The following is a 25,480-nucleotide window of genomic DNA, read 5'->3' as shown; positions in this document are numbered from 1 at the left end:
AAGACAGGGAGAAGGAGACTTCAGCCCGGCTCACGTTAGTGTTGCCAGACCTATTGATTTCTCGGGAGAATTCCTTAATAAACTATTGGTATGGAACCTCCAACGGCTTGCTCAAAAACACATTTCCTGCTCATCTTACTTGAACATGGAGGGGAGAGGTAGAGTGGAACTCCACTCAGCCATGAAAAGTGCTGTTTGAAGTGTGAAATTATGCCAAACGATACTCCATTGTGCTAGGACATTATTATTATTTTATTACTATTACTACATTAACATTACTATTTTTATACCCGAAAATCTATTTCTATTTTAGTTATTTTACGTCGCTTTTGTGCCTCTACGGGTAAGTACGACAATATGGATGAATGAAAAAATGATGAAATGGAAGGAGTGACACAAACACAGTGAAACGTCCTTGCCTTACTAGGTAGAAACACTGACTTCGTAGCGTGGGCAAATTATTTTATACATGTATGTGTGTGTGTGTGTGTCTATTATATATTAAATGCAGCAACATAGAGGCAGCATAACTGACGAATAAAGCATGTGAGTGTTAATAACAAGAAATTTGCTAGAGTACGAAGCGGCATAGTTAAATTACAAAGGAAATAATGCACCCCCTCGCCCGTAGTTGCTTGAAAATACTTAATTTTCTATCCTTAATATACTATTCTATACATAAATACTTAATTTTCTACAAAATTATATAGCGGCATGGACGTCCAGAAGGAAGTGCACCCCCTCCCCTTCTGGAAAATGAATGTTGACATAAAAGTACCTATTATTTCAGACGTATGAGTTGATTTCAGTCGCAGTAATTTACATCCATTATTATAATAGGGATGTAGGAACGTGATAATTTCAAACTCAAGTAGTGTTTTCTGAGAGGGCAACATTATTACGGGTTAATATGCCTCGTTTACCCGCCTGATAAAAATATATTGTTTCCCCCTCGCTGGAAAAAATCTGCAGACATCCCCTTGCCCCCCCCCCCCCCCCCCCCAGTGCGCACCCCTATGCCGCCCCCAAGAGGTCGTTCATCCGCTACTTTTAGATCTTCTGGTTTCCCAAGGAACAATCTCCCGATTTTTTAAGTCTGACCTGGCAACACTGCACCGAGCACGATAACGGCAGGGACGATGCGCGGACGCTTTTGAGGGAAGGTTTTTTTCCTTGTGGTCGAGCTATATAAGGGTACATCTTTTGAATCATCTTTTATATATTAGTGATTGAATGTGGTGAATTTTCAGTTATTTTGCCTGGATCCGCTAAAAAATGTAAAATCAAGGTTCCAATGTATTTGTACTGGACCAACGTGAATTTTTTGCTGATACTGTATGAAATTTACCCATTTACTGATATTCTGCTGTGCGAGCCTCAGCTACTGGACGGGTGGCAGATAGTGAAACCTCACTCAGATATGAGGGGGGGCTGCAAATAAGGGGAAACGAAAACAAGCAGTACCGGACCGAGGCAGAAAGGCTATCAGGATGTGGAGGGTGTCCAGTGGCATGGACATACTCAGCAAATACCACAGATACCCATCGACAGCCTTGTGACATGGTGAATAAACACCGCCATTAAAGTGTTTGCCCCCACTACCTTGTGGGTCTGGAGGGATCGAGAAAGGCTAAGGGGGTTGGAACCCTGACAGAAAACAAGGGTGTACCTGAGAACCCACAGGTGGCAGCCCCACCACTCAGGTGTAGGCTGTGACAGGCCCGATTAGCCGACAGCCGAAAACAAAAAAAATTGAGTTTCCAGCCTAACGGCAAAGGAGGATGATGACTCATATTCTGCTGATCAGGTTTGGACATGTACTTTACAAAACAAGGGCATATGAATTACACCTCTTTTACTAGTAAAAATTTAAAAAATGGAAGAATTTTTACAGAAATTAACAGCCTATTTTTAGAAATATCCAACTGGTTAAAATTATCACAATTTCACTAATTTTACTTGTAAACTGATATGCCTTCATTGGCTCATAACAATAAAATACTAATTAACCTGTCATTTCTAATTTGTACACACAGTCTACTAATGCTATCTTAAAAGTACAAAAAGAAAATGAATTTCTATTTTTGGTCCTTCACAGGTGTTTTCCCACTTACCTTATACACGTGAGATGTCTTATTGCAATTCTTTTCATCAGTGCCATCGTAACAATCTTCATGGGCATCACAGTACTTGGAGATTGGCAGGCACATGCTTTCATCACAAGAGAAGAAGCCTGGTGCACAGGGGAGTGTAGTTGGTGCTGTGAAGAATTAAATAATTATTCAAGTATAGGATAACAATATGTTCAAGTTTAATTTATAGTAGGGATGGGATGGATTAATCGGTACTTTTATCGGTATCGGGCATTATAGGCATATCGGTGTATCGGTAAAATTACCGATTATTTTACCGATCCGATATATCAATAAATATCTGATAATTTAGTGCAAAATTCTTCCATTCTGTTGTAATGTTTATGGATAATCTCCATACCCTGCTTTCTAAAACAGTAAATGTCTAAATATGCAATTTCATTAGCACTGCAGTCCCCTCGAAAGACACATTTATTAAGGAGGTTCTTCAAGGACCATTTCTAATTTTATATTGGATCAGTAGAATATTGGTTATTGGTATCGATAAATTATATATCAGTACTTTATCGGTATCAGCCAAAATTTCATATCGGCCCATCCCTAATTTATAGTTTGCAAAAAATAACACTTTGCAGTATGCATAATTTCACATCATATAATTATTTATTTAACCACAAAATCCATTTCTCCCCACAATGTTGTTGCAAAAATAATAAAAATTAGGGATGGGCAGATATGAAATTTTGGCCGATACCGATAAAGTACCGATATAAAATTTACTGATAACCAATATTCGAGGGCCTCACCGATGGCGCAGTGGTAGCGTCGTTGCCTTGTAATCAAGGAGTCCCAGGTTCGATACCCGGGGGAGGCACAAGTGGTTCGGATCCCACTTTAAATTGTAGGTCCAGTCCCAATTAGCTGTACTGTGCATAAAGTGAACTTAAAACACCAAATCAATCAATCAACCAATATTCGACCAATTCAATATACAATCCCTAATGATACTTGAAGAACCAGAATGGTTCATTGACCTACTTAATAAATGCATATTTCTAGGTGACTGAAATGCAAAAGTAGTAGTATATTTAGAATTTTACTTTTTCAGAAAGTAGGGCATGAAGATTATCCACAAAAATTATAACAAAATGGCAGAATTTTGCACTAATTTATAAGATAATTATAAATATACAGATGGTTACCAAAATAATAGAAACACCTATGTTCAGCAACATGGCATCTGCATGACCTGGCAACATTGTTCCGTTTGTGCAGCTTGTGTTGGACCGTGAGTGTAGAAACAGGTTAGTTGAGATGCTGATTGAGTTCTGACATCAGTTGTGATGCATTAGCTCAACGGTTCTTTGAGACAATCCTCATCAATGTTCAGTGGTCCTCATCACGGAGGATGGGTGTATGTCCACTAAGACTCTTACCATGGGTTGTGTATCCCATCATCACCTTGGACTGTGTTGCTCTCGATACACCTAACTCACTAGCTGTCTTTGGTATACTTGCGCCAACAACTAACGACGCTCCAACAATCTGCCCTCCTTGAAAGGCAGAGAGGTCCACTAATTTTGCCTCAACTACGTCTGGCTGATTGCATGCACGAATACATACTATACTGCTCATCATACTACTGACTACCATCCTTCACCGCAATAACAAATGCCGGTCACAGTGCACAACTGATCAGTGTTGCCAGCCCACACAGATGCTGTGTTGGTGAACGTAGGTATTTCCATTATTTTGAAAACCATCTGTGTATCAGATCGGTACAATAATCTGTAATTTTACCGATAGACATGCCTATATCGACCAATACCACTAGAGTACCAATTAGCCTGTCCCATTCCTAATAAAAATTATAAATTTTCTGTGCAACCCAGCAGTTTTTGCAGACTCCTTGAGGCACAATGACCCAGAAAAAATTCCAATTGGTACTTTCTAATACCAATACTTAACCTTTTGAGTCCCAAGGCCATTTTCACTGGTAAGCCTCTCGGTCCCGAGCCGATTTTGAGAAAAATGGAGTTTCAATTAAATGAGTGTAGATTGGAGAATAATTGCCCTAGGGAGATGAGTGATATACCGTTGTACGCGGAATGAACCAGAGATTCAGACTATATGAAATTTATGCAAATTTGGCGTATATGTGGCAGGGGGGAGGGGGCTAACTCTCAAAATTCCAAAATTTCGGAAAAAAAAATTTGGTTCTCCCACCCTCCCCTCAAGAAAAAAGTACATGACAGTGTCGACATGCACATGGAAATGATCGCTGACATGTAAGGAACACAAAAATATTTGCATTATTATCATATGACCAATGTAACTTGAGTTGTACCCCCAAAAGGAATGGTCGGCATGCCATTCAAGCTTCAAAATGCAGCGGTACCTTGAAATTACTTTAGCTCAGAGACTATTTGCCCTGGAGATATGAACGATATACCATTGTACGCAGAATGAATCACAGATTCAGACGATATATAATTTATGCACATTCGGCGTATATATGGAGGGGGAAAGGGGGGAATCCCCTGAAAATACTTTTTTTAAAAATGGTTTCTCCCCCCCATCCCCCTACAAAAAGGATATGAGAAGTTTAAAATGTACATAGAAATTATCGCTGACATGTAAGGAACACAAAAATATTTGCATTATTATCATATGACCAATGTAACTTGAGTTGTACCCCCAAAAGGAATGGTCGAAACTAAATGCCCTAGAGATATGAAAGATATACCGTTGTACGCAGAATGAATCACAGATTCAGATGATATATAATTTATGCACATTTGGCATACATATGGAGGGGGAAAGGGGGGAAATCCCCTCAAAAATACTTTTCTTAAAAAAAATGTAAAAATGCACAAAATGCAAAATTTATGCAAATTTGGCATATATATAAAGGGGGAAGGGAGAAAAACCCCAAAAATTATTTTAAAAAATTGTCACTTTACGCAAAAAATGTCTTCGCACTTGGGCACAAAACGACACCTACACACAACATTCACGGACGAAAAGCTAGAACACAGTGAAAAATGAGCGCAGATTCTTGCAGCTGCTTGAAATTCTATTTTTAGACAATGCAGGATAACCCCTGTTGCAACTTGTGGACACTTGTGCTAAAAAAACAAAGTTTTCCTTCAGCGCGCTTCGAAATTCCATTCTCACAACGCAGATTCAAGAACCAGTCTTCCCCCCCCCCACCCCCACCCCACCCCCCCTGCTTGCACCCTCACGGAAAACTTTCATTTTGACATCGGATACTGATAAACAAGTTTCCTTCGAATGCAGTTAACAGGCGGGAGTGAAAAGCATTGCTTTAGAACAACAAAGCCAGTCTTCCTTTGTCGGCAAAAATTTGACCTTGAAAAGAGACGCAAAAGAGAAGTCCCTTTTCCCGCCTTTTCACCTCCATTTTCATGAAGAAAAAAAAAGGAGCAAGAAACATTTCTGTTAAATACATGTGTTAGGACCAATATAAAAAAATCGAAAATCTAGCCAAAAATAGAAAAGTTATAACGTAAAAACTACGACCTTGACACAGCGTCTCGATTGAGATGCTTGGGACCGTGAGGGTTACATTTGGGTATCTCGATCGAGATGCTTACCCCCCACCCCCTGCTTGCACCCTCACAGAAAACTTTCATTTTGACATCGGATACTGATAAACAAGTTTCCTTCGAATGCAGTTAACAGGGAGTGAAAAGCATTGCTTTAGAACAACAAAGCCAGTCTTCCTTTGTCGGCAAAAATTTGACCTTGAAAAGAGATGCAAAAGAGAAGTCCCTTTTCCCGCTTTTTCACCTCCATTTTCATGAAGAAAAAAAAAAAGGTGCAAGAAACATTTCTGTTAAATGCATGTGTTACGAACAATATAAAAAAAAATCGAAATTCTAGCCAAAAATAGAAAAGTTATAACATAAAAACTACGAGCTTGACACCGTGAGAGTTACATTTGGGTATCTCGATCGAGAACCTTGGGAAACTAAAGGTTAAGTATCAACTCAGCTCTAACTGGCCACGACTGGAAGAATCTAACTTCATGACTCCAAATAGTCAATGTCAACAATGATTGCACTAATCCTGAAATGGACATTAGATACATTAGTATCTAAATCGTCATTTATGATAATGTAGTTTCTACTGCATTTAAGGAGCCCGTATCACCGCTGATGACGATACCTAAAAAATAGGTTCTTGCGTCGACCTTCTGTGCTCGAACAGTCAAGTGTGTGGCATTTAAATTTTACTGAGTTAAAGATAAAATATGAAGTTAGTTATGTCGCGCAGCCTTTTTTTAAATATATTATTTATTACGTAGTTTTCCTGATCTCAATTTCGTAAAATTCACTTGCTCGCCAATTGTATGTAATAACTTAAATCAACATACTAAAGCGCAAGAAAGCTTCAACTGTTCTTCTACAGAAAAAGAAATGAAACTGATCTTACATAATTTTCTTTAGAATGTCTGTAGTTTGTCGACGTACAGAGCAATGTATGTAAATTTTAACTTCGACTTTTCTAAGCTGGTCGCGCTAGCTGTTTCCCCCTCTGTACCGCTCGCGCTCAACCCCCCCCCCTCCCCTCCACAATCCTCCACGGCCCTTTTTTCTTTCACAATCGGCCGGCCTTCCAAGAAAACCGCATGCTGAGAGCTAGGAAAAGAAAAAAGAATGCAGGGAAAGGTTTTGGGGGAGAATCAATGGTTTGGGCGATGCTTGTAAACAGTTCTTCACTACGCTATATCCTAATACTAAATCACGATGGGGTTGTAGTGCAATGACAACAGTGAAGAACGGGGGATTTCCCCAGTATTTTGTTCACAAATGGGAAGGGCTGGTTGCACAGACTCAAGTACACCTTTACAAAAGGTTTGCCTGCAAAAGAAAAATTGTGCCAAATTCTAAACTTTTTTTTTTGTGAGAACACGAAAGTCCATTACCAAGGGATTTTTTTTAGGGGGAAGGTGACTTTACTCAAAGTTTTTAGGTAAATATTGTGTAAATTCTATCTGGTGGTGGATTATCAACCAGCCACGCAAATGAATGACTTTTTAGCTGTCGATCATAAATAAGTTCAATGAACGTTCATTGTCAGTTTGAGATATTTCTGAGGGTCAATGGTAAAAAATACTTGATGATCTGTTATGGAAATAGTGCTATTTTTAAACATTTTGAACGTCCGTTCAACTTAATTTCGAATTTGGCTCCTTTCATGATTTGTAAGTATAAAATATATTTACTTAATACTTTACTGCGTTATTTTATCACCAATTATATGTATGTGTATATATATATATATATATATATATATATATATATATATATATATATATATATATATATATATATATATATATATATATATATATATATATATATATATATATATATATATATATACAGGGTGTCGCAAAACTCTTTCAACAACGCTTGGGTGCTGGTAGATATCATAAAAACAAGTAACTTTTCCCTATAAAGTTTACCTCGAAAGCGCTTAGTTTCTGCGCTATAAGCGCTTAAAATCTATCCTGTACGTATGCAACCCAACACAGCAAACGCTTGCTCTGAAATAACTACCAGGGACGCGTGGCAGGGTTGCCACTAGCATTCCTCGTTAAGAGAGATGACTTGAAAACAACAACCTGGGAGTCTTGCCTGAGCAAAATCCAAAACATTAATGATACTTGCGATGTTGTAAGAAGCATTGACAGTATTTATAAACTGACAAAGACAAATAATGGGCAGACTGAAATTCAAGATTACTCATTCTAAAATATCTCCATAATTGATTGATTGATTTGGTTTATTTTAATTCGCTTTTCTGCCACCTTTGGCTAATCGTGAAGATGAGGAAGATATGATGAAATAACAAATGACACCAATGTCTAGGCCAGGATTTAAACCCAAGATACCTGACACCGTAGCGAGCTTTGCTAACCACATCACCACGGAGTGTTTCGTGTATCATGCGATATCAAGAATTGCAAGGGACACGTGAAATAGGGAAATCCACGAACGAACAAATGTAAACATGATGTGTTTTCTGCCTCGTCTCGAACACGCAGACTGTAATGTTATTACAATTTATTTATTAGAAAATTATTCCTATCTGTGCTAGCGTTATTGCTAATCGTGTTCATCTCAAAATGAAATAATTGCAATGCTCTTCTAATTTAATGATTGATTCATTCATTCATTGATTGATTTGCTTTATTTTACTTCGCTTTTTGTGCCACTTTTGGCTAATTTGCAAAGATGGGGATGAGTGATGATATGATGAAATTGATGAATGGACACTCACAAACATCCATGCCCAGGCCAGGATTCGAACCCGGAACCCTTGGCGTCGTAGCGCAATGTGCAAACCACTCCGGCACGGGGGGCGGCTCTGCGTGTTCGAAACGAGGCAGCAAACACATCATGTTTACATTAGTTCGTTCGTGGATTTCCCATATCTCACGTCTCCCTTGCAATTGTTGATATCGCATGATACACGAAACACTCCGTGGTGATGTAGCTCAGCTCGCTACGGCGCCAGGTATCTCGGGTTTAAATCCTGGCCTAGATATTGGTGTCATTTGTTATTTCATCATATCATCCTCATCTTCGCGATTAGCCAAAGGTGGCAGAAAAGCGAATTAAAATAAACCAAATCAATCAATCAATTATGGAGATATTTTAGAATGAGTAATCTTGAATTTCAGTCTGCCCATTATTTGTCTTTGTCAGTTTATAAATACTGTCAATGCTTCTTACAACATCGCAAGTATCATTAATGTTTTGGATTTTGCTCAGGCAAGACTCCCAGGTTGTTGTTTTCAAGTCGTCTCTCTTAACGAGGAACGCTAGTGGCAATCCTGCCACGCGTCCCTGGTAGTTATTTCAGAGCAAGCGTTTGCTGTGTTGGGTTGCATACGTACAGGATAGATTTTAAGCACTTACAGCGCAGAAACTAAGCGCTTTCGAGGTAAACTTTATAGGGAAAAGTTACTTGTTTTTATGATATCTACCAGCACCCAAACGTTGTTGAAAGAGTTTTGCGACACCCTGTATATGTGTGTGTGTGTATATATATATATATATATATATATATATATATATATATATATATATATATCTATTACAGTCAGACCCAAAGAAGTCACAACATAAGATAGTTCTGTGTCATCATATACAAAAATACTTTTAGGCATAGGTCTTAATTAAAATAAAATACATTAATTATATGTTGTTTTTTCTTTTCCAAAGACATTATTTAGTTGAATAATATGACAGACTTACTATTGATAGTGGCCGCGGTGGCTCAGTCGGTAATGCGTCTGACTACCATGCTCAAGGTCCCGGGTTCGATCCCCGGCCGGTTCAAATCCGGGAACTTTTCTAACGGTGGAAGCGGCCCCGCCGCCTACCCAGCGTCGAATAACATGGGTACGTGGGGGAAACCCTGGGAGGTAAAGGCGGTCAGGGGCGTGATGCTGATCACATCACCCCCACTCACGACCGGATCAAGAAAGTGTGGGGCGTTACCCCCACACCCCCTATACGCCTTCATGGCATGGTGCTATGCACAGGAGAACACTTTACCTTTTACCTTTGACTTACTATTGATAATGACCATACAAAACACACCATAGAAATTTCATTCACTTTCAACTTTCTGGGGCCGGCCACCGTGGGGGAGTGGTTAGCACATCGCGCTACGATGTCAGGGGTCCCGGGTTCGAATTCCGGCTTGGCCGCGGATGTTTGTGAGTGTCCATTCATCAATTTCATCATATCATCACTTATTCTCTTCTTCGCAAATTGGCCAAAAGTGGCACAAAAAGCGAAGTAAAATAAAGCAAATCCATCAACTTTCTGGATATACGACAAATAACACTATTTCTGTATAAGGAATTTTAGGTGTGCTCAGATCCTCCGATTATGGGGAGCAAGGGCCTTGATAAGAGTTCAGCTGACGAAATAAAGCCTTCATTCCATCTCACTGTTTTTATTACATTGATGGGAACAAAACAGGGTTGTGTGTGTCCCGACGCACCTAAAATCACTTTATTAGATGAATTTCAACTTCAGTGGCACCATTGTTCTCTGCTGGCGCTTTATTTTCCATCTCTGCCGTTCAAAGACTATTGTACGTATAAACGTGGTTTAGTACCGCAAATTCAAAAGAACTACACATAATTTATTCATGTGCAATATATGGGCAATTTATTCTGCAGACACATACAGATAATACAACTAAAGAATAAAATATGTGGAGGTGTTAATAAGAAATTTGCTAGTGGGAGAGTCCAATTACATAGGAAGTAATACACTACCCTTTCCTTACGTAGTTACTTTCGTAGGTTTGAAAATAGTATTTACTTTTATTTCTATAAAAGCATAATGTTGTTTAAGAACTGTTATTAGATTCTTCTGCACTAAATTTCTAAGTGAGGCTATTAAGGGGCAACTTCTCCCTTCCCCCCATTTACTCACCGTATGCAAAGAGTGTGAATACTTTTTTGCTGAAATGGGAAAATGAACCACAGCATGAAACTAATAAAATACGCGTACGTCTGTTTTTATGAACAGCTGCAGAATTATCTACAAACTTGTTGAAATTCAGTTTTGCTAGCTTGTACTCATTGGACGAAATACATACAGCCAGGGACGGAGCTACAAGGAGGTTAGGGGAGATGAAACCCCAACAACATATCTAAGCTCCCTGTAGCCCCCAGATTATTATAGTACGGTAGATGCCTTTCGATCGAAAATTAAAGAAGTAGAAGCTATCTTACGTAATATTTTCCATTATAAAACTTCCCTTAGGGCAAGGCCATTGCTATGTTCAAGTACATTTCCTGCTTTTATAAGATCGCAAGATTATTACAACGTGTTGTACGTAAAATCGTGGTTGGAGGTGGCAGCTGCAGATCTGCATGAATCAACAACGGACATTGATTATTTAATACGTACTAAGTAATTGTTAAATCACAAGTCTCCAAACTTGCCAAAAAAAATTTACAGATACTCTGCTGCCTATCTGGTAGGTGGATGTGTTCAGAGGCTGTGGGATTGCTGTTTGATTGTTGGAGGGTCAAACGATGATAATACGATGCCTACGAAGTTAAATGATAACAATTATTATCCTATGTAAATCATGTCACTATTTTTGGAACGAGTGTTAAAAATTAATTTTTATAAGTTGGAGGATGTTACCAATTGTATTGTGAAGGTAACACTGAGAGAACAAACATATTTTCAGTGCAAATTTACCTACACTATGAGACAAGAGCATTGACTATCAATATCATTGACATAAATCAATGGATACAGTTGCTGCTCTCGCACTGGGCAGATTTGATTAGTAGTGAAAATAACTACCAATAGTTTTATATATGTTTCACATCTGATTCTTCTCCATGGAATAGAAATTGGCCACTCGGCATAAATTATTTTCCAACGTCATAAATAATAATTTATTAACATGAAGACCTAGGCTTACAAGGAATAAAACTGCCGAAGCTTGCTGATTTTTGCACTAAATTGCTATGTTTAGTTGCACAAAGGCTAATCGGGACAAAACCTACAGCCTATAGTGGAATCCGAGCCACTTAATTAAATGTCCCTAACCGTGGATCGAACTCGTGACCCGTCGATTACAAAGCATCATTATTACCGCTAACCAAGGCGGGAAGGTTCGCTTATAATCTTTCTAATTATTAACATTTAAGAGTGAGTTAGTTTCTTTAGTCTTTTAATTCCTTAATGTCGTATTTTTGCCTCTCGGATGTTTTCAAGAACGATGTAACGATGAAAGGATTGAGAAAACATCGCTGACAATTATGTTCATTGCAAATACTCGAATGAGAAACTACAATCAGAAAAGCTGCACCCCGTGGCAGAGTGATTCAGTTCTTTTTCACATGCATGCTCGGATCCGGAGAGATAGTTCGCAACTATGAATAAGAGGAATGTACAGTTAACAGAATCAAGCATATCTGGAAACTAGTAAGCTGCGTGAAAACTGACATACGTGTATTTCAGGATAACTATGATAGATATGAACAAGAAACTGTATTAGCCTTATCTGCGGATGTTTGAAAAGTCCTGTAGTAAATTCACAAATTCGTCGTTCCGGTTCAATATGAGTAATATGCATTGGCTGTAAATAGTTTTAATTGTATCCAAAATGCTAAAAGTACACATTTTACTAACTACACGACTTTCCCAATGATTCCAAGTGGCTAACTTGGATTGATATTCATGTGCATTAGCACTGGCCTCCGTGATGAAGTGGTTAGCACATCCGGGAGTTCGAATCCAGGCATGGATGCTCTTTGTGAGTGTCCGTTCATCAGTTTCATCATACAATTCATCCTCAGGCGGAGCACAAAGCATGACGCCTTAGGTTGTTAGACACGTTTTTATTACGTTAATAAAAGAAAAAACATCAAAATCATCTCAGTTAGGATAATCCACCAACTGCAGAAAACACAAAAGAATGTCTTCCGCCTGTTCTGCACATGTGTCGCAACAGGGTGAATAGCTATGCACTACTACAAAACATCGTCATTATTTCCCTAGTTTACAGCACCATACAGGAGAGATATCCTGCTACTCGATGTTATAAACTATTCCATATATGTTGGTCAGAGGCGTCCGCAGGGGCGGGGATTGCCCCCTAATCACAGACGTTCGCAGATTTTTCCACAAAGGGACAAGAAAGGTATTTTTTTCATGGGGCATATTACCCTGATACTAGTGCTGTCCCCTCAAAAAACACCACTTGAATTTGAAATTATCGCATTCCTGCGTCCCCATTACATAATAATTAATGTAAATTACTATGACTGAAAACTAATTATACTTGTGAAATATATACTTTTAGGTTGACCTTAGTTTTCGAGGTGTGGTCATCCTTGCCCCTATATTATTATACTTTCACCTAGAAATTTAGTGGAGAGCAATATTGTCGCTGTTATTATACAATATTATACTCTAAAAGGAAATGGCGCAACCACAAGGGGACAGGGGGGCATTGCCTATTGCCTTTTTCCAACCTTGGACGGAAATCATTGAAGTAAAAGAAAGCAAGACTAGCAGAATCTACTAGTTGCAGGACAAAAGGATGCTCAAGACGGAATTAGTTTTCACGTCCATCTTGCATTATTTCTTCCAGACGGTCAGGATCACTTGCAGGGGGTTACAGAGGGACAATTGTCCCCTCGACTTTAAATTTTATACATTAAAAATACATTTCGTAAAATTTTCTTTCTCGCTTCGCTCGGGGTACCTGCTTTTCTTGCAGTCTTGTCAACTTCCGAGCCGTAGCTAGGAAGTAGCGGGAGTTGGCCCTGGGCGCCGAACAATCTGATTGAGAGTCATTCCATGCGAAATCAACACAGCCTTTGACCTGACCATCTCCGATTTTCATGAAATTTGGAGAGTTGAAACTATGCATCAAACTTAGTAACTATGAAAATTTTTAGTTTCGTGCGTCTTGTAATTGTTAAATTATTCAAGGTCAAAGTTAGCATAAATTGCCCTTTTTGAGCCCGCTTAGCTATACTAAATCTGCTGTAACTCCGCCCCTATTTTACCTAGGAGGCTCAAATAAACCTTATTGTACAGGGAATTGAACATGCTTTCCAGTGATATATAACAAGCCTACCTTTGGATAAAAATATAATTTTGTCACGTGACCTTGATCTTTGATCCTGAATATCTCAAAACATGTCATCACCAAAAATCGTGAAAAAAAATATATTTGGTCCCTCATTCCATACTATAAAACATATCAAAAAATCATTCTGGGACTGCAATGGGATCAGAAGATACAAAATAATATGTGTAACTATGTAACTGATAAAAGCCCCATTACATGAACTATGAAGAGTCAAATGTCCCTTAACACCCCCTACAAAATGTGAAGGAGTTATCCTGGGTATAATTGGTCATAAAAGAAATAGGTTAGGCATAGGGAGATCCCTAGCCGTGTGTCTCAAGCGCAGGTCCGGCACATTGTTGACCGCCATATTAAATTCAACTCAAAAATTTCAAAGGAAAGGGGGTGATGTGATATATCAAATGAGGCTAGAATTTCACGAGAAATGAAGTGACGAAGGATTTTCCAAAGTATCTTACGCCAGCAAAAAGTTATACACATATCTTTCACTTACGATATATGCACATTATACATTATAATGTTGTCAATGTTCCTGTGAGCACACTCGTTGACGTCTCTCACACTCGCATAGAACATTTGGCAATGTAGCATGTGCAACAACATCGCAAGCAACAACTATGCCTTCTCTCAGATGGTCAATATCAGGGACTTTTAGTGCATGCATCATTCTCTTCAAATGTTTCTGAAGGTAAAAGTCCTCCTAAGATGTTAGATCTGGGGAATGTGCAGGCCTTTTAATAGATCCCCGTGTGCCCATCCATCTACCTAGAAAATTACCATGAAGAAATTGCGAAAATGTCCACATAGTGTGGTCACACACTGTCCTGTTTCAAAACTCTGGAAAAGTGCCATATCCCGTAAGCAAGGGTGAAAAAACCTGTTCACTTAACAAATCCAAGAAGCCCTCACCATTTAAGGTTCCGTTGTTGAATATGGACCAACCATTTCCGTTCGCCATACATTATACCACATAATTAGCTTACCAGCAACAACCATTCGACTGAGCAAATCACAGGTATTGCAAATTATTTTTATTAACTTCACCGTGAACATAAAAATTTGCCTCGTCACTGAAGAATTTTTCATTCCAAAGGAAGTGTCACGTAATTGTTTGAGATACTTTTCCCAATATTCTTCACTATTCAACTATTTGGTGAATGTAGCTGATTAAAATCATATGCAATGGTGCGTATACTTCTTTCCCTCCCAAGATGTCAGCGTGATCTCGATGAGTTCCGAACACGTTAGGAGCATTCCAATGCTTTGTTTTTAACACCTCGAAAAGGAGAAAATGGTTACAAGCATGCAGTAATAAATTTTTGCTGGTTAAATATATGTTGGATAAACCTTCGTCACTTCATTTCTCGTGAAATTCTAGCGTCATTTGATATATCACATCACCCCCTTTCCTTTGAAATGTTTGCGTTGAATTCAATATGGCGGTCAACAATATGCCGGACCTGCGCTTGACACACACGGCTAGAAATCTCCCTGTGCCTAACCTATTTCTTTTATGACCAATTATACCCAGGATAACTCCTTCACATTTTGTAGGGAGTGTTAAGGGACATTTGACTCTTCATAGTTCATGTAATGGGGCTTTTATCAGTCATATAGTTACACATATTATTTTGTATCTTCTGATCCCATTGCAGTCCCAGAATGATTTTTTTATATGTTTTAGAGTATGGTATGAGGGACCAAATATATTTTTTTCACGATTTTTGATGATGACATGTTTTGAGATATTCAAAATCAAAGTCAAGGTCACGTGACAAAATTATATTTTTATCCAAAGGTAGGTTTGTTATATATCACTGGAAAGCATGTTCAATTCCCTGTACAATAAGCTTTATTTGAGCTTCCTAGGCAAAATAGTGGCGGAGTTACAGCACATTTAGTATAGCTAAGCGGGCTCAAAAAAGGCAATTTCTGCAAACTTTGACCTTGAATAATTTAACAATTACAAGACACACGAGACTAAAAATTTTCATAGTTACTAAGTTCCATGCATAGTTTCAACTCCCCAAATTTCATGAAAATCGGAAATGGTCAGGTTAAAAATTGCACATATCTGTGTTGATTTGGCATGGAATGACTCTTGAGAAAAATTGTAAAAGAGAATGCCATGCCGTCCCATGAATTTTTTTGCGTCCTATTAAATCAATACTGTTTTCAACTTTCAAAAATTTGGATGGAAAAATTTTCTTGCTCGCTTCGCTCGTAGTCTCTTTTCTCCAATACATTGTAAATTACCAGAAAGAAAGTAAGAACGAATAAGTAATTCAGACAGTTGCTGCTATAACAGTTTGGTTTGGAGGAAAACGAGCACTCACATTTCAGAGACAATCTATATAATTTTTGCTGTTGGTTTGTTAAGGGGCGGATGAATAGATTACGTAATGTATTTAAATAATATGTTAATACCTAGGTATATATATATATATATATATATAATATACACACTCGCGCGCGCGAACACACACACATATATATATCACATCAATGCAAAAAACTAAAACAGTGAGATAAAATGAGGTTTTTCTTTGCCGATCTGACTTAATTTTCAAGGTTTTTGCCCCCCCCCCCCCTTATAAGAGGGTCTGCGAACCCCTATGATGTTGGTACCTTCTTCTAATAATAAAAAAAAAAACAAGTTAAAGTAACAGTAATATTAAATTAATAATATTAAAATATTAATTAATATTGTTATCACATGAATGGGAAAAGATGGCATAAGAATAGGAATATAACAGCACGTATTCATTATCTAGCTCATGAATAGTTAAGATCGCTTCAATTTGTATAAAAACAACTGACCTGGCAAGGTAATTGTGAAACAGATAAGGAATTGAATATTTATTGAATAACAAAAAAGGATGTTAGATCCATTTGACGAAAAGTAAAGCTCTTAATTTAATATTTAAGCATATTACTTAGTGGTGTGTATAAATCTTCTTTGATACAGTCATCCAAAGTTGTATGACCCCAATGTAATCCTTCCCTTACAATAAGTTTGACGGAAATACACCTCTCTCGATTATACGACAGATGCTAAACAAAACAAGCATATTTACATAATTTAATTTTAGTACTTCGTAAGTCTCTCGCGGAAGATTCGGACTCCCTGGACACCCCGAATCCCCTAAATAGTCCTTGGCTCTATTACATGTAAGTTGTATTGCGATGTTCGTAAAAGTGTGTTTTTCTTCTTTCAGACACTCGGAAAAAGTGTTGTCCTGTCACAGAAACCCTCTCGGCTCAGAGTTATAAACGTGCGGGCTCAAAAGAAAGATCTTTTATGGTCAGAGCCTGACCTTCCAGGCGGGTAGGGGGGGGGGGGGGTAGCGGACAGGGAACCTTGTCTTCTGTTTCTTTCGACAAAGCAACCCTCCCACCAGTAAAGTCTCAAACGGTCTACCATGCAATGGATTTGCATTCGAAGGGGGAAATGGAATCAATATTGGTAAGACTAGGAAGAAAATTTGACATCTGTCCGATGCTTTTTTCGAGTGACGCTGATACGGGTTCTTAAGTGAAAATTGCAGCTAAACCTGGGTTCTTAATATTTTATTCAAATGATCTACCACTGAGCTATGAAGCTGGTTTTCAACACAATTTCCATCGTAGATGCATATAACCAGTGTTGGATCTCTATGTAAGTTTAAAATGTCCATTCCAAGTAGACCAAAACTCGTTGCTATTGAGCACCAATGGACGTGTGAACAAGACGAAACTAATTTTTCCCTTCTTCTTTCTTTTCATCTTCTTCTTTTTCATCTTTTTCCTCTCTTGCTACAAAATAGAAGAAGATGAAAATAAAGAAGAAGAAGAAAAACCTACATTTTCCAGTAGCAACTTGTTCAACAAATTCCACACTTAAGGAGTTAATGATGGTCCATTTATTATCAAAGAACAACTGTCTTCATTAACATAGGTTACAGCTCCTTGCATCTCCATCCTAGATGCATATAACCTGTGTTAATGAAGATGTGTTCCTTTGAAATTAATCAATCACTAAAATCTGCAACTACAACTTCACCTACACAATACTTTATGTGTGTTCACTGTGCCAAACAATGAAGAATAAAATCTATTGTCAAACTTATGACCGATTTACCATTACCATCTAGGTCTTGCTTCAAACTTCCCCAAGATTTTTTTTTGCTCTCCGAAAAATGACACAGCCGTGTCTCTTTCCCACGAAGCCAGGCATACGATTAATTAATGAATCCACTCTCTGACATGGAAAACAGTGGGGTCCCGCAATGAACTCTGATATTCATCCAGTCTACATTCGGCTCTTGTCACCATAAATTCATACTCGGCAGATGGTAGAAGATTGGATATACAGATGGTGAGCAGGGGAGGATCACTAATCACAGCGTTCCAGAAATTTAATGTTTAAATGTCCCAACACTTTCTGCCAGAACATGTCCATGTGGACACAAAGAACAATGATTCCCTGTTCTCAAGAGGGAATGCAGCTGCCCCAGACGTAAACAAAACAGCATCTAGGCACATTAGAGGACCAGAGCAGACATCATAATTACCAGTCATGCCAGCAAGTCTACATCCCTTGACGCATTGGTGACAGCAGAAAAATTGGAAAATTTTGAACCCTGACTTTGCTCTAAGATCTGTAGGAAATATGTCATAGAGTTCAAAAACATTGCCTCACCCATGTTGGTGTATCTCGGTACATTTATCTTTCAGGTTTTTTTTTCTGTTCTATTAATTAACCAACATCCATGCCTGCTATAAACTTGATTCAAACCTGGTTTGAACCCCCCCTTATCTTCATAAATAGCAGTATCCCGAACAGGGATTTGTTTACTGTACAGCTGCATCCTAAACATTTCTTAAATTCAATCGCCATCCATATGCTTATAAACTTTTTCACTGAAGCAAAATTTAATAGTTAATCATCACATATCTACTTACTTGTTGTGACAACGCTGCATGAAACTTCATCCGAACCATCTGGGCACTGTTTAATGCCATCACATACTTGGTTCCATTTGATGCAAATGCCATCCTCTCGACACATGAATTGGTCGGCGTTACACCATACAGACTCCTTACAATTTTCTTCATCTTCACCGGCGTCACAGTCCTTTACACCATCACACACCCATGAACCCAAGATGCAAACTCCTATATAAAAACAAAAGAGGTATTTAAGATTTATGACAGCTGGTAATAGCTAATTGTGCCGAAAAAAAAAGCATTTTCTGTTTTATTAACAGTAGTTATAGTAATTTATTTAGAAAATTGAATTTACACCATGTAAGAACAAAAAACAACATGGAAATATTACCAGTACTGGTTCGGTACCACTTTCCAATTTATTGATAGCATGCAAATCTAGATTATTTCTCTTTTTGAAGCAGCACCTTGATTTCTAATTAGATGTTCAAGATTCACACTATAGGAGCATATTTTGCGTATATTTATGTATTTCTGTAAGTACAAAGTATAGTTCTTCATGCAAACTACAAGAATAATGTTTGATAAATATTACACTGGTCGACATGGGTTTCGATGTCTTGCAGGTGACTATTGTGTCTGAATAATTTCAGCATGCTGTTTCCAGAAATGAAATCCATTTTCTCCCATCACTTCAGAATTTTTCACAATCAAATTATGGTATTTGCCATTACAATACATTTATTACATAACGCAACAAAAGAGAAATATTGGTACACCAAGTTCCAACGAGGGTGGTGGCAGTTGCCACTCAAATTAATAGAATGAAGAAGAAAAACAGTTTCGCGGATAAAGTGAGTACTTTATAAGAGAATTTTATTGTAAAATTGTAAAAAATTCTGACGTGATGGGAACAAATGGATGTTATTCTGTGATCAGCATTCAAAATACTTCCAGAAACACCCATTGATTTGAAAACATCGGAACTTTTTTCTCAAAATGTCGACCAGTGTTATTAACCTTTCTTTCACATTCAAACACAATATTAGCGTTGCACTAAAAATCATTTCTATGCTGTCATCTGCATGTGTTTTGTGCAGCATGTGTTTGGGGAATGCATCCGTCAAGATATGTGGTTATAGTGAAAGGTGCGACATAAACAGAGTGAATGAGAGTATTATTTATCAGTGGCCAAGGCTCTATCTCATCTTGTGGTCTGTGTTAAGACCTGTTTTTGGATGTAAAATGCCAGGAAGGACACTTGAAGTAATCAAGATGAAAATTTATAAATTACTTATCTTTTTTAAAAAATGTATTCCAGAGCCAGAAATGAACCAAGAATAAAGGTGAAAATGGAAAAGTTGAGAGTAGTGGAAAGTTCCAAATATTTAGGAAGCATAATTGAGAGAAGTGGAAGAGTAGATGAAGAGGTAAACAGAAGAGGACAAATGGGTGGTGGACTATGCAAGAGGGATGAAAATGCTGAAAGGTAGTATAAGATGGTCACATGACTGAAGACCGCCATTCGAAGAAAGAGACCTGGCCTTATGACATCAGGCATTCTGCTCTTGGATGACAATGTGACACCCTACACGGCGGCAGCAACATTCAACCTTCTTGTCACAATCAGTTGGGGGCTCTAGGAGGAAAGAGTTTCAGCACAACAGCAGAAGTGGAAGATGTTGTATGCAACTTCATCCGTAAACAGGACAAGCAGTTTTACGAACAGGGTTTCTTGAAACTTGTTAAGTTGTACAAAAAGTGTCTGAATGTATAAAACTCTCTGCACATGGTAGACTAGGGAAACTTTTTTCCCAAATATCCCTCATACATGTGGAGGTAGAATGAAATGTCGCTACAAGATTAAAAACAAATATTTATTGTATTTTTTGTAACAAAATTCATGTGGTCCATATATCTGAAAACTATTTCTAACGAATCTATACTTTGTGCCCTGTCTAAATGGTAAATTCCACTCTTTGGTTTGTACATTTGATATGTTTCTATATATTCAAGAATGTAATGAAAAAAATATGCGGACTTCATGTTTAATTATCAAACTAATAAATTTCAGAAGGTTTCACAAATAAGAACCAGGTGTTTCATAAATAACTGAGGGGCTACAAAATTTATTGCAATGAAACCACTCCAGAACTATCGAGGAATGCACACAGTCTGTGCGTGTATGCTTTGTTAATCTGAGTTCACATTCCTGCCGCTAGATGACACTTAAATCACCCACATCACTCACAGTGTTTTGTGCAATGTTTTGGTCCCCTAGATCACCAAACCTTACACCGCGTGACTTCTTTTTGTGGCGTTTCATCAAAGACAGGGTATTTGTCTCACCGATGCTGTGTCATATCGAAGCCCTAAGGGAGCGTATCATCGCAGCGATAGACACTATCGACAGGCCCAAGTTGATGCGAGTGTGGCACGAAGTAGATTATCGTGTCGATGTGTGCCGTGTCACCGTAGTGCACACATTGAACATTTGTAGGTGTGCAAAAAAATGCTTGAGTTCCTGGTTCATTCTGAACTGGTTTCATTAACATAAGTTTAATACTTTACTTGCAATAAATTATTGTAACCCCTCAAATATTTATCAAACACCCGGTATAATGGTATATTATTACACAGAAGTTTATTGCACTTACGAATTTTCAATTCTATTCCTACCTGTGTAACACCGGAACTGATCTTCTGGACATGTCTCCCGAGGGGCTGCAGTTGTCGAGTGGGGTGCTGTTGAGGGTGTTACAGGCAAATCACCACATCCTATTTCATCGCTACCATCTTCACAATCATCAACTGTGTCACATTTCCACCAGTATGGGATACATTTCTTGTTGCTGCACATGAACATCCACTCGTTGCAGGTATTCTAGAAAGAAAGGAATGCATACCAAAATTAAATGACGTAAATAATGCTGCCTGTCAATATCGTCATTACTACATGTGACCAATGATCTAGATAAAGCCTAGTTTGAAAAGTTGAGGTATTGGTTGCTGATGTATTAAAAACTGTTAACTAAAATTAGGGAGTCCATATTTTCAGAAGCTAAAAGACTGACATCATACACAAGAGCAGTACTGTTCCACATCTAAAGTTGTTTACTTCCATGCTCTATTCTAAAGACAAACACCCATACATAACAAAAAACCACCAACTATATGAGACTGTATTGTTACCCTCCAGATGGTAGCATCACTCATATCCATAAGAGGCAGTGTTTTCTTCTAAACACCTCCTTCAAAACAGTGTATGATAAAGAGCAGTGGCCACAAATAAAATTGGACATGTTGAAGTGATTTTTTTCAGCTAACTGGTCCTTTTCGCTGATGTACTCATGTTCAATGTCATAATTCAGAAATTATTCACGAATGTAGAAATGTTGAACATCTATATGCTCTTATCTTTTATGATGCTCTGGTTGGCAAGCACTGTACTAGCAACGTAATGTACACATAAAATGTTGAGAATCTGATTCAGAGAGTTACGATAATTCAAATAAAATTGCTTGAGCCACAACACCATTTTCTTCTTAAGATGACTAAACATACACTGCCATTGACAAGGTCTTCTGATTGATTGATTTGGTTTATTTTACTTTACTTTTCTGCCACTTTTGGCTAAGTGCGATGATAAGAATGAGTGATCAAATTGAAGAGACACTCACAAAAAAAAACCAGGCGAAGATTGAAACCCAGGTTCCCTGGCATCGTAGCATGCTGTGATAACCACTCCATTATGGAGGTCGGTGACAAGGCCTTCTGGTTCCCCTAGAGTGTGCCATTTAATCGCTTAATATTCACATCAAATTATTTCATAAATACGGAGAAACTAGTACCCACGAAACTGTTTTTTCTTCTTGGTTCTATTAATTTCAGTGGCCACTGTCACCATCCTCATTGGAACTTGCTGTACTGTTGCTTGGTGTGTGTCTTTTGTTTGTAGCTCTCCGGCTGCCGCTAGGTGCGCTGTTGTTAACTGTCGTCTGCTATTTCCTGGTGTTAGCTGTTGTAGTAGGGGAATCCAAGTGTGGTGTCCCTGTCCGCTATCGATGTTTAGCTCGTGCAGGTAGTGCATTATGGCATGTGTTTCCTTGATTTTGGTGTCTACAAGTGTGTGGGCAGTGTGTTTGACTTGTACTTTTTGAATTTTATGGCTATGGTATTTGATGTTTGGCAAGACCAGTAGTGGGTTGGACTTTTTTTGCATCTGTTACGTGCTGTTGGATTCTTTCATTGACAGATCTGATGGATCTGCCAATGTAATGTGCCTTGCACTCGCACTCTGCATCTTATGCACCTGGGTTATCAAGGGGGGAGAGGAAGTACCGTTTGTGTTTGTTTAGTTTATCAGCTATTTTGGCATTGGGTTTGTGCGCTACTTTGATGCCACATGGGAGAAGGGCTTTGGATATGCGGTAGGATGTGGTGGTATGGTAGGGGAAGGAAAACCATTTATATTGGTTGTTGGAGGTTGATTCTGGCTAGGTTGCTTGTGGCTGGTTAGGGTGCCTGACCTGTATTTCTGCTTTACTTCACCAAGTGGAAAGTTGTGCCTCTGTGTAGCCATGTTTCAGGGCTATTTCAGTAAATGGCGGGTGGCTATCTCTTCTCGTAGATTTTCTTCTCTGCAACAGTAGGAGAAGGCTGTTCAATAAATGTTCAGCCACATGATAGTTTTTTGTTTGGGGGGGGGGTGGCTAGAGAGAGAGCATGTATGTACTGGTTGCCTGCATTTGGTTTTCTGTAGACAGTGATTATGAATTTGTTAAGTGCACGGCTGATTGTGATGTCCAGGAAGTTGATGTTACCATGTTCCTCTTGTTCTACGGTGAAGCTGAGTCTGGGATGGATGCTATTTAGCTTGTTCACTAGAAGGTTGAGTTCTTCTGCCTTTTTATATATGACTATTATGTCGTCCTCAACCTTCCATATCGGATGTATTGCAGTTCTGGAGTGTAAAGTATCTCTTTTTCAGCCAGGTGCATCACAATGTTGGCTAAGGGAGATGAAAGCGGAATGCCCATTCCAGGTCTATGAGTCTTGGGAATGCCATAGGCAATGGCAGGTGAAGGGTGAGAAGGAATTTGTGATTTGTGGTCTTTTTCACTTAGTATAAAACTAGATTTCACTGCATTTCTCACAATTCTATTGTACCAATTCTAATAGAACCAAGAAGAAAAAACAGTTTCATGGATAAAGTGAGTACTAGTTTCTCCATATTTATATACTACCGTGTCTCTTTTCCCAATTATAAATGAACAAATTATTTCAGTTTCAACAACATATTCAAAGGCACCAATATTGCACAGCAATACCTACCCTGAGTAATTATTTTGTTGTAGCTGATATTTATATTACATACTGGGTATTTTTAATCTAATATTTGTTTGATTTTAACACAGAGTAACAACATCCGTGGACTATGCGATGTAAATAAGGAACTTCCTTTAAAATGAAAAATATGTGTTTTTCTAAAAATGTTGGTGACTATGTATTAAAAACATCAATATTACACTCTTTTATTGTGTAATATTTACAATACTTATATAGAATGAACAAAATACTTGCCAGAAGCGCTGTTCAACAAGATCGTTATCAGTAGCAGCAGAAGAATCCTTGGAACTTATCAAATATGTATTTTCTACCACTTACGGTTTATCATGATAATGAGACTGAGTGTGATTATATGAAGTTAAAAGGATACTCATAAAGAGCACCCATGCTCAGGTTGAGTCTCGAATCTAGGAACATTAGGTTGCAAGATTGAAAGCTGACCACCAAGCCAGTAAAACTTAGATGTAATAAAAAATCTAAATGAGGTTAATTGCACTTACAGTTGGCTTATACCCAGGTGGTGGGGCCTGTGTGGTGGTTGCATGGGTTGAACTGCAATTCTTTTCATCTGAACCATCCGTGCAATCCTCATCTCCATCACACAACCAGGAACTGAAGATGCATTTCTTGTTGTCACACTGTAACATAAAAAAAACACATGAATTTTAAATGCAGATTCTAGGAAGGTTTCGATTAGGGCTGATCTAATACCAATCAGAAAATATCGGCTGGAATTAAATCACTGATAGCAGGTGATATTTTTCAAGAATCAATGTCTCACAGAGGCAGCAAAAAATGTCATGTGACACTCTTGTGGAGTCTTAATATCCTAAAAATTATAATTTCAGTTATTTTTTACATCATCATGTGGTGAGTATGTTCTTTAAATACAGGGACTGGCAGAAAAAGCTGACGGTTTTGAAATGTGTATATAAATAAAACAATTAATGTAATGCAAAGTTTAATAATCAAAATTGCTACATAAATAATTTCCATTTACAGTGCTTACATTAATTTTTCTTTGTTTTGAAAATTGTGTCCGATAAATGATGACCATTCCTTACACATTCATGTAGCCTTGCCTTTTAAGTTTTACATCGCCCTCATTTGGAATTGCCGCTATTTCGTTGAGATCACCAATTGTTGTTCAAATGTTCAAAATGGTGTTTACCTTTGACACAATTGGATTGTTGTGTGAGATCTTAGAGTGGGGGGGAGTGTTCATTGGCTTCGTCGCTCAACGCCATTTCAGTTAAGATGGAGCAGGACTGGGTGACACTGTGGTTTTGTGTTACAAGCATATTTTAAAATGGTGAGTCCATTGTCAAAACCCAACGATTGCTTCAAAGGGAGTTCCATGTCAATTGTCACGGCCGTGTACCCAGTGAGAATACGATACTGCTTTGGGTCAGAACTTTTCAAGAGAC

The 25,480-nt window shown here is 38.2% G+C and overlaps 1 protein-coding gene across 1 annotated transcript in view; it reads right to left on the bottom strand.

The window, feature by feature from the left end:
- The window catches only part of LOC145981042 (sortilin-related receptor-like), a 75,601-nt gene extending 50,916 nt beyond the window's left edge, over positions 1-24,685 (bottom strand). The window contains exons 1-4 of the mRNA XM_083114138.1: positions 24,554-24,685; positions 21,384-21,588; positions 18,720-18,932; positions 2,115-2,260 (exon numbers count right to left, since the gene is read on the bottom strand). Of these exons, the coding sequence (XP_082970264.1) occupies positions 2,115-2,260; positions 18,720-18,932; positions 21,384-21,570 (546 nt within the window). The 5' untranslated portion in view covers positions 21,571-21,588; positions 24,554-24,685. The remainder of the gene's footprint in view (positions 1-2,114; positions 2,261-18,719; positions 18,933-21,383; positions 21,589-24,553) is intronic.
- Between the last annotated feature and the right edge of the window lie 795 nt (positions 24,686-25,480).

This window comes from Lepisma saccharinum, chromosome 28 (assembly GCF_977018435.1).
Source record: "Lepisma saccharinum chromosome 28, izLepSacc3.1, whole genome shotgun sequence".
Lineage (NCBI taxonomy): Eukaryota > Metazoa > Arthropoda > Insecta > Zygentoma > Lepismatidae > Lepisma > Lepisma saccharinum.
The sequence above is the reverse complement of the archived record's forward strand: the minus strand, read 5'-3'. Positions and strand labels throughout refer to the sequence as shown.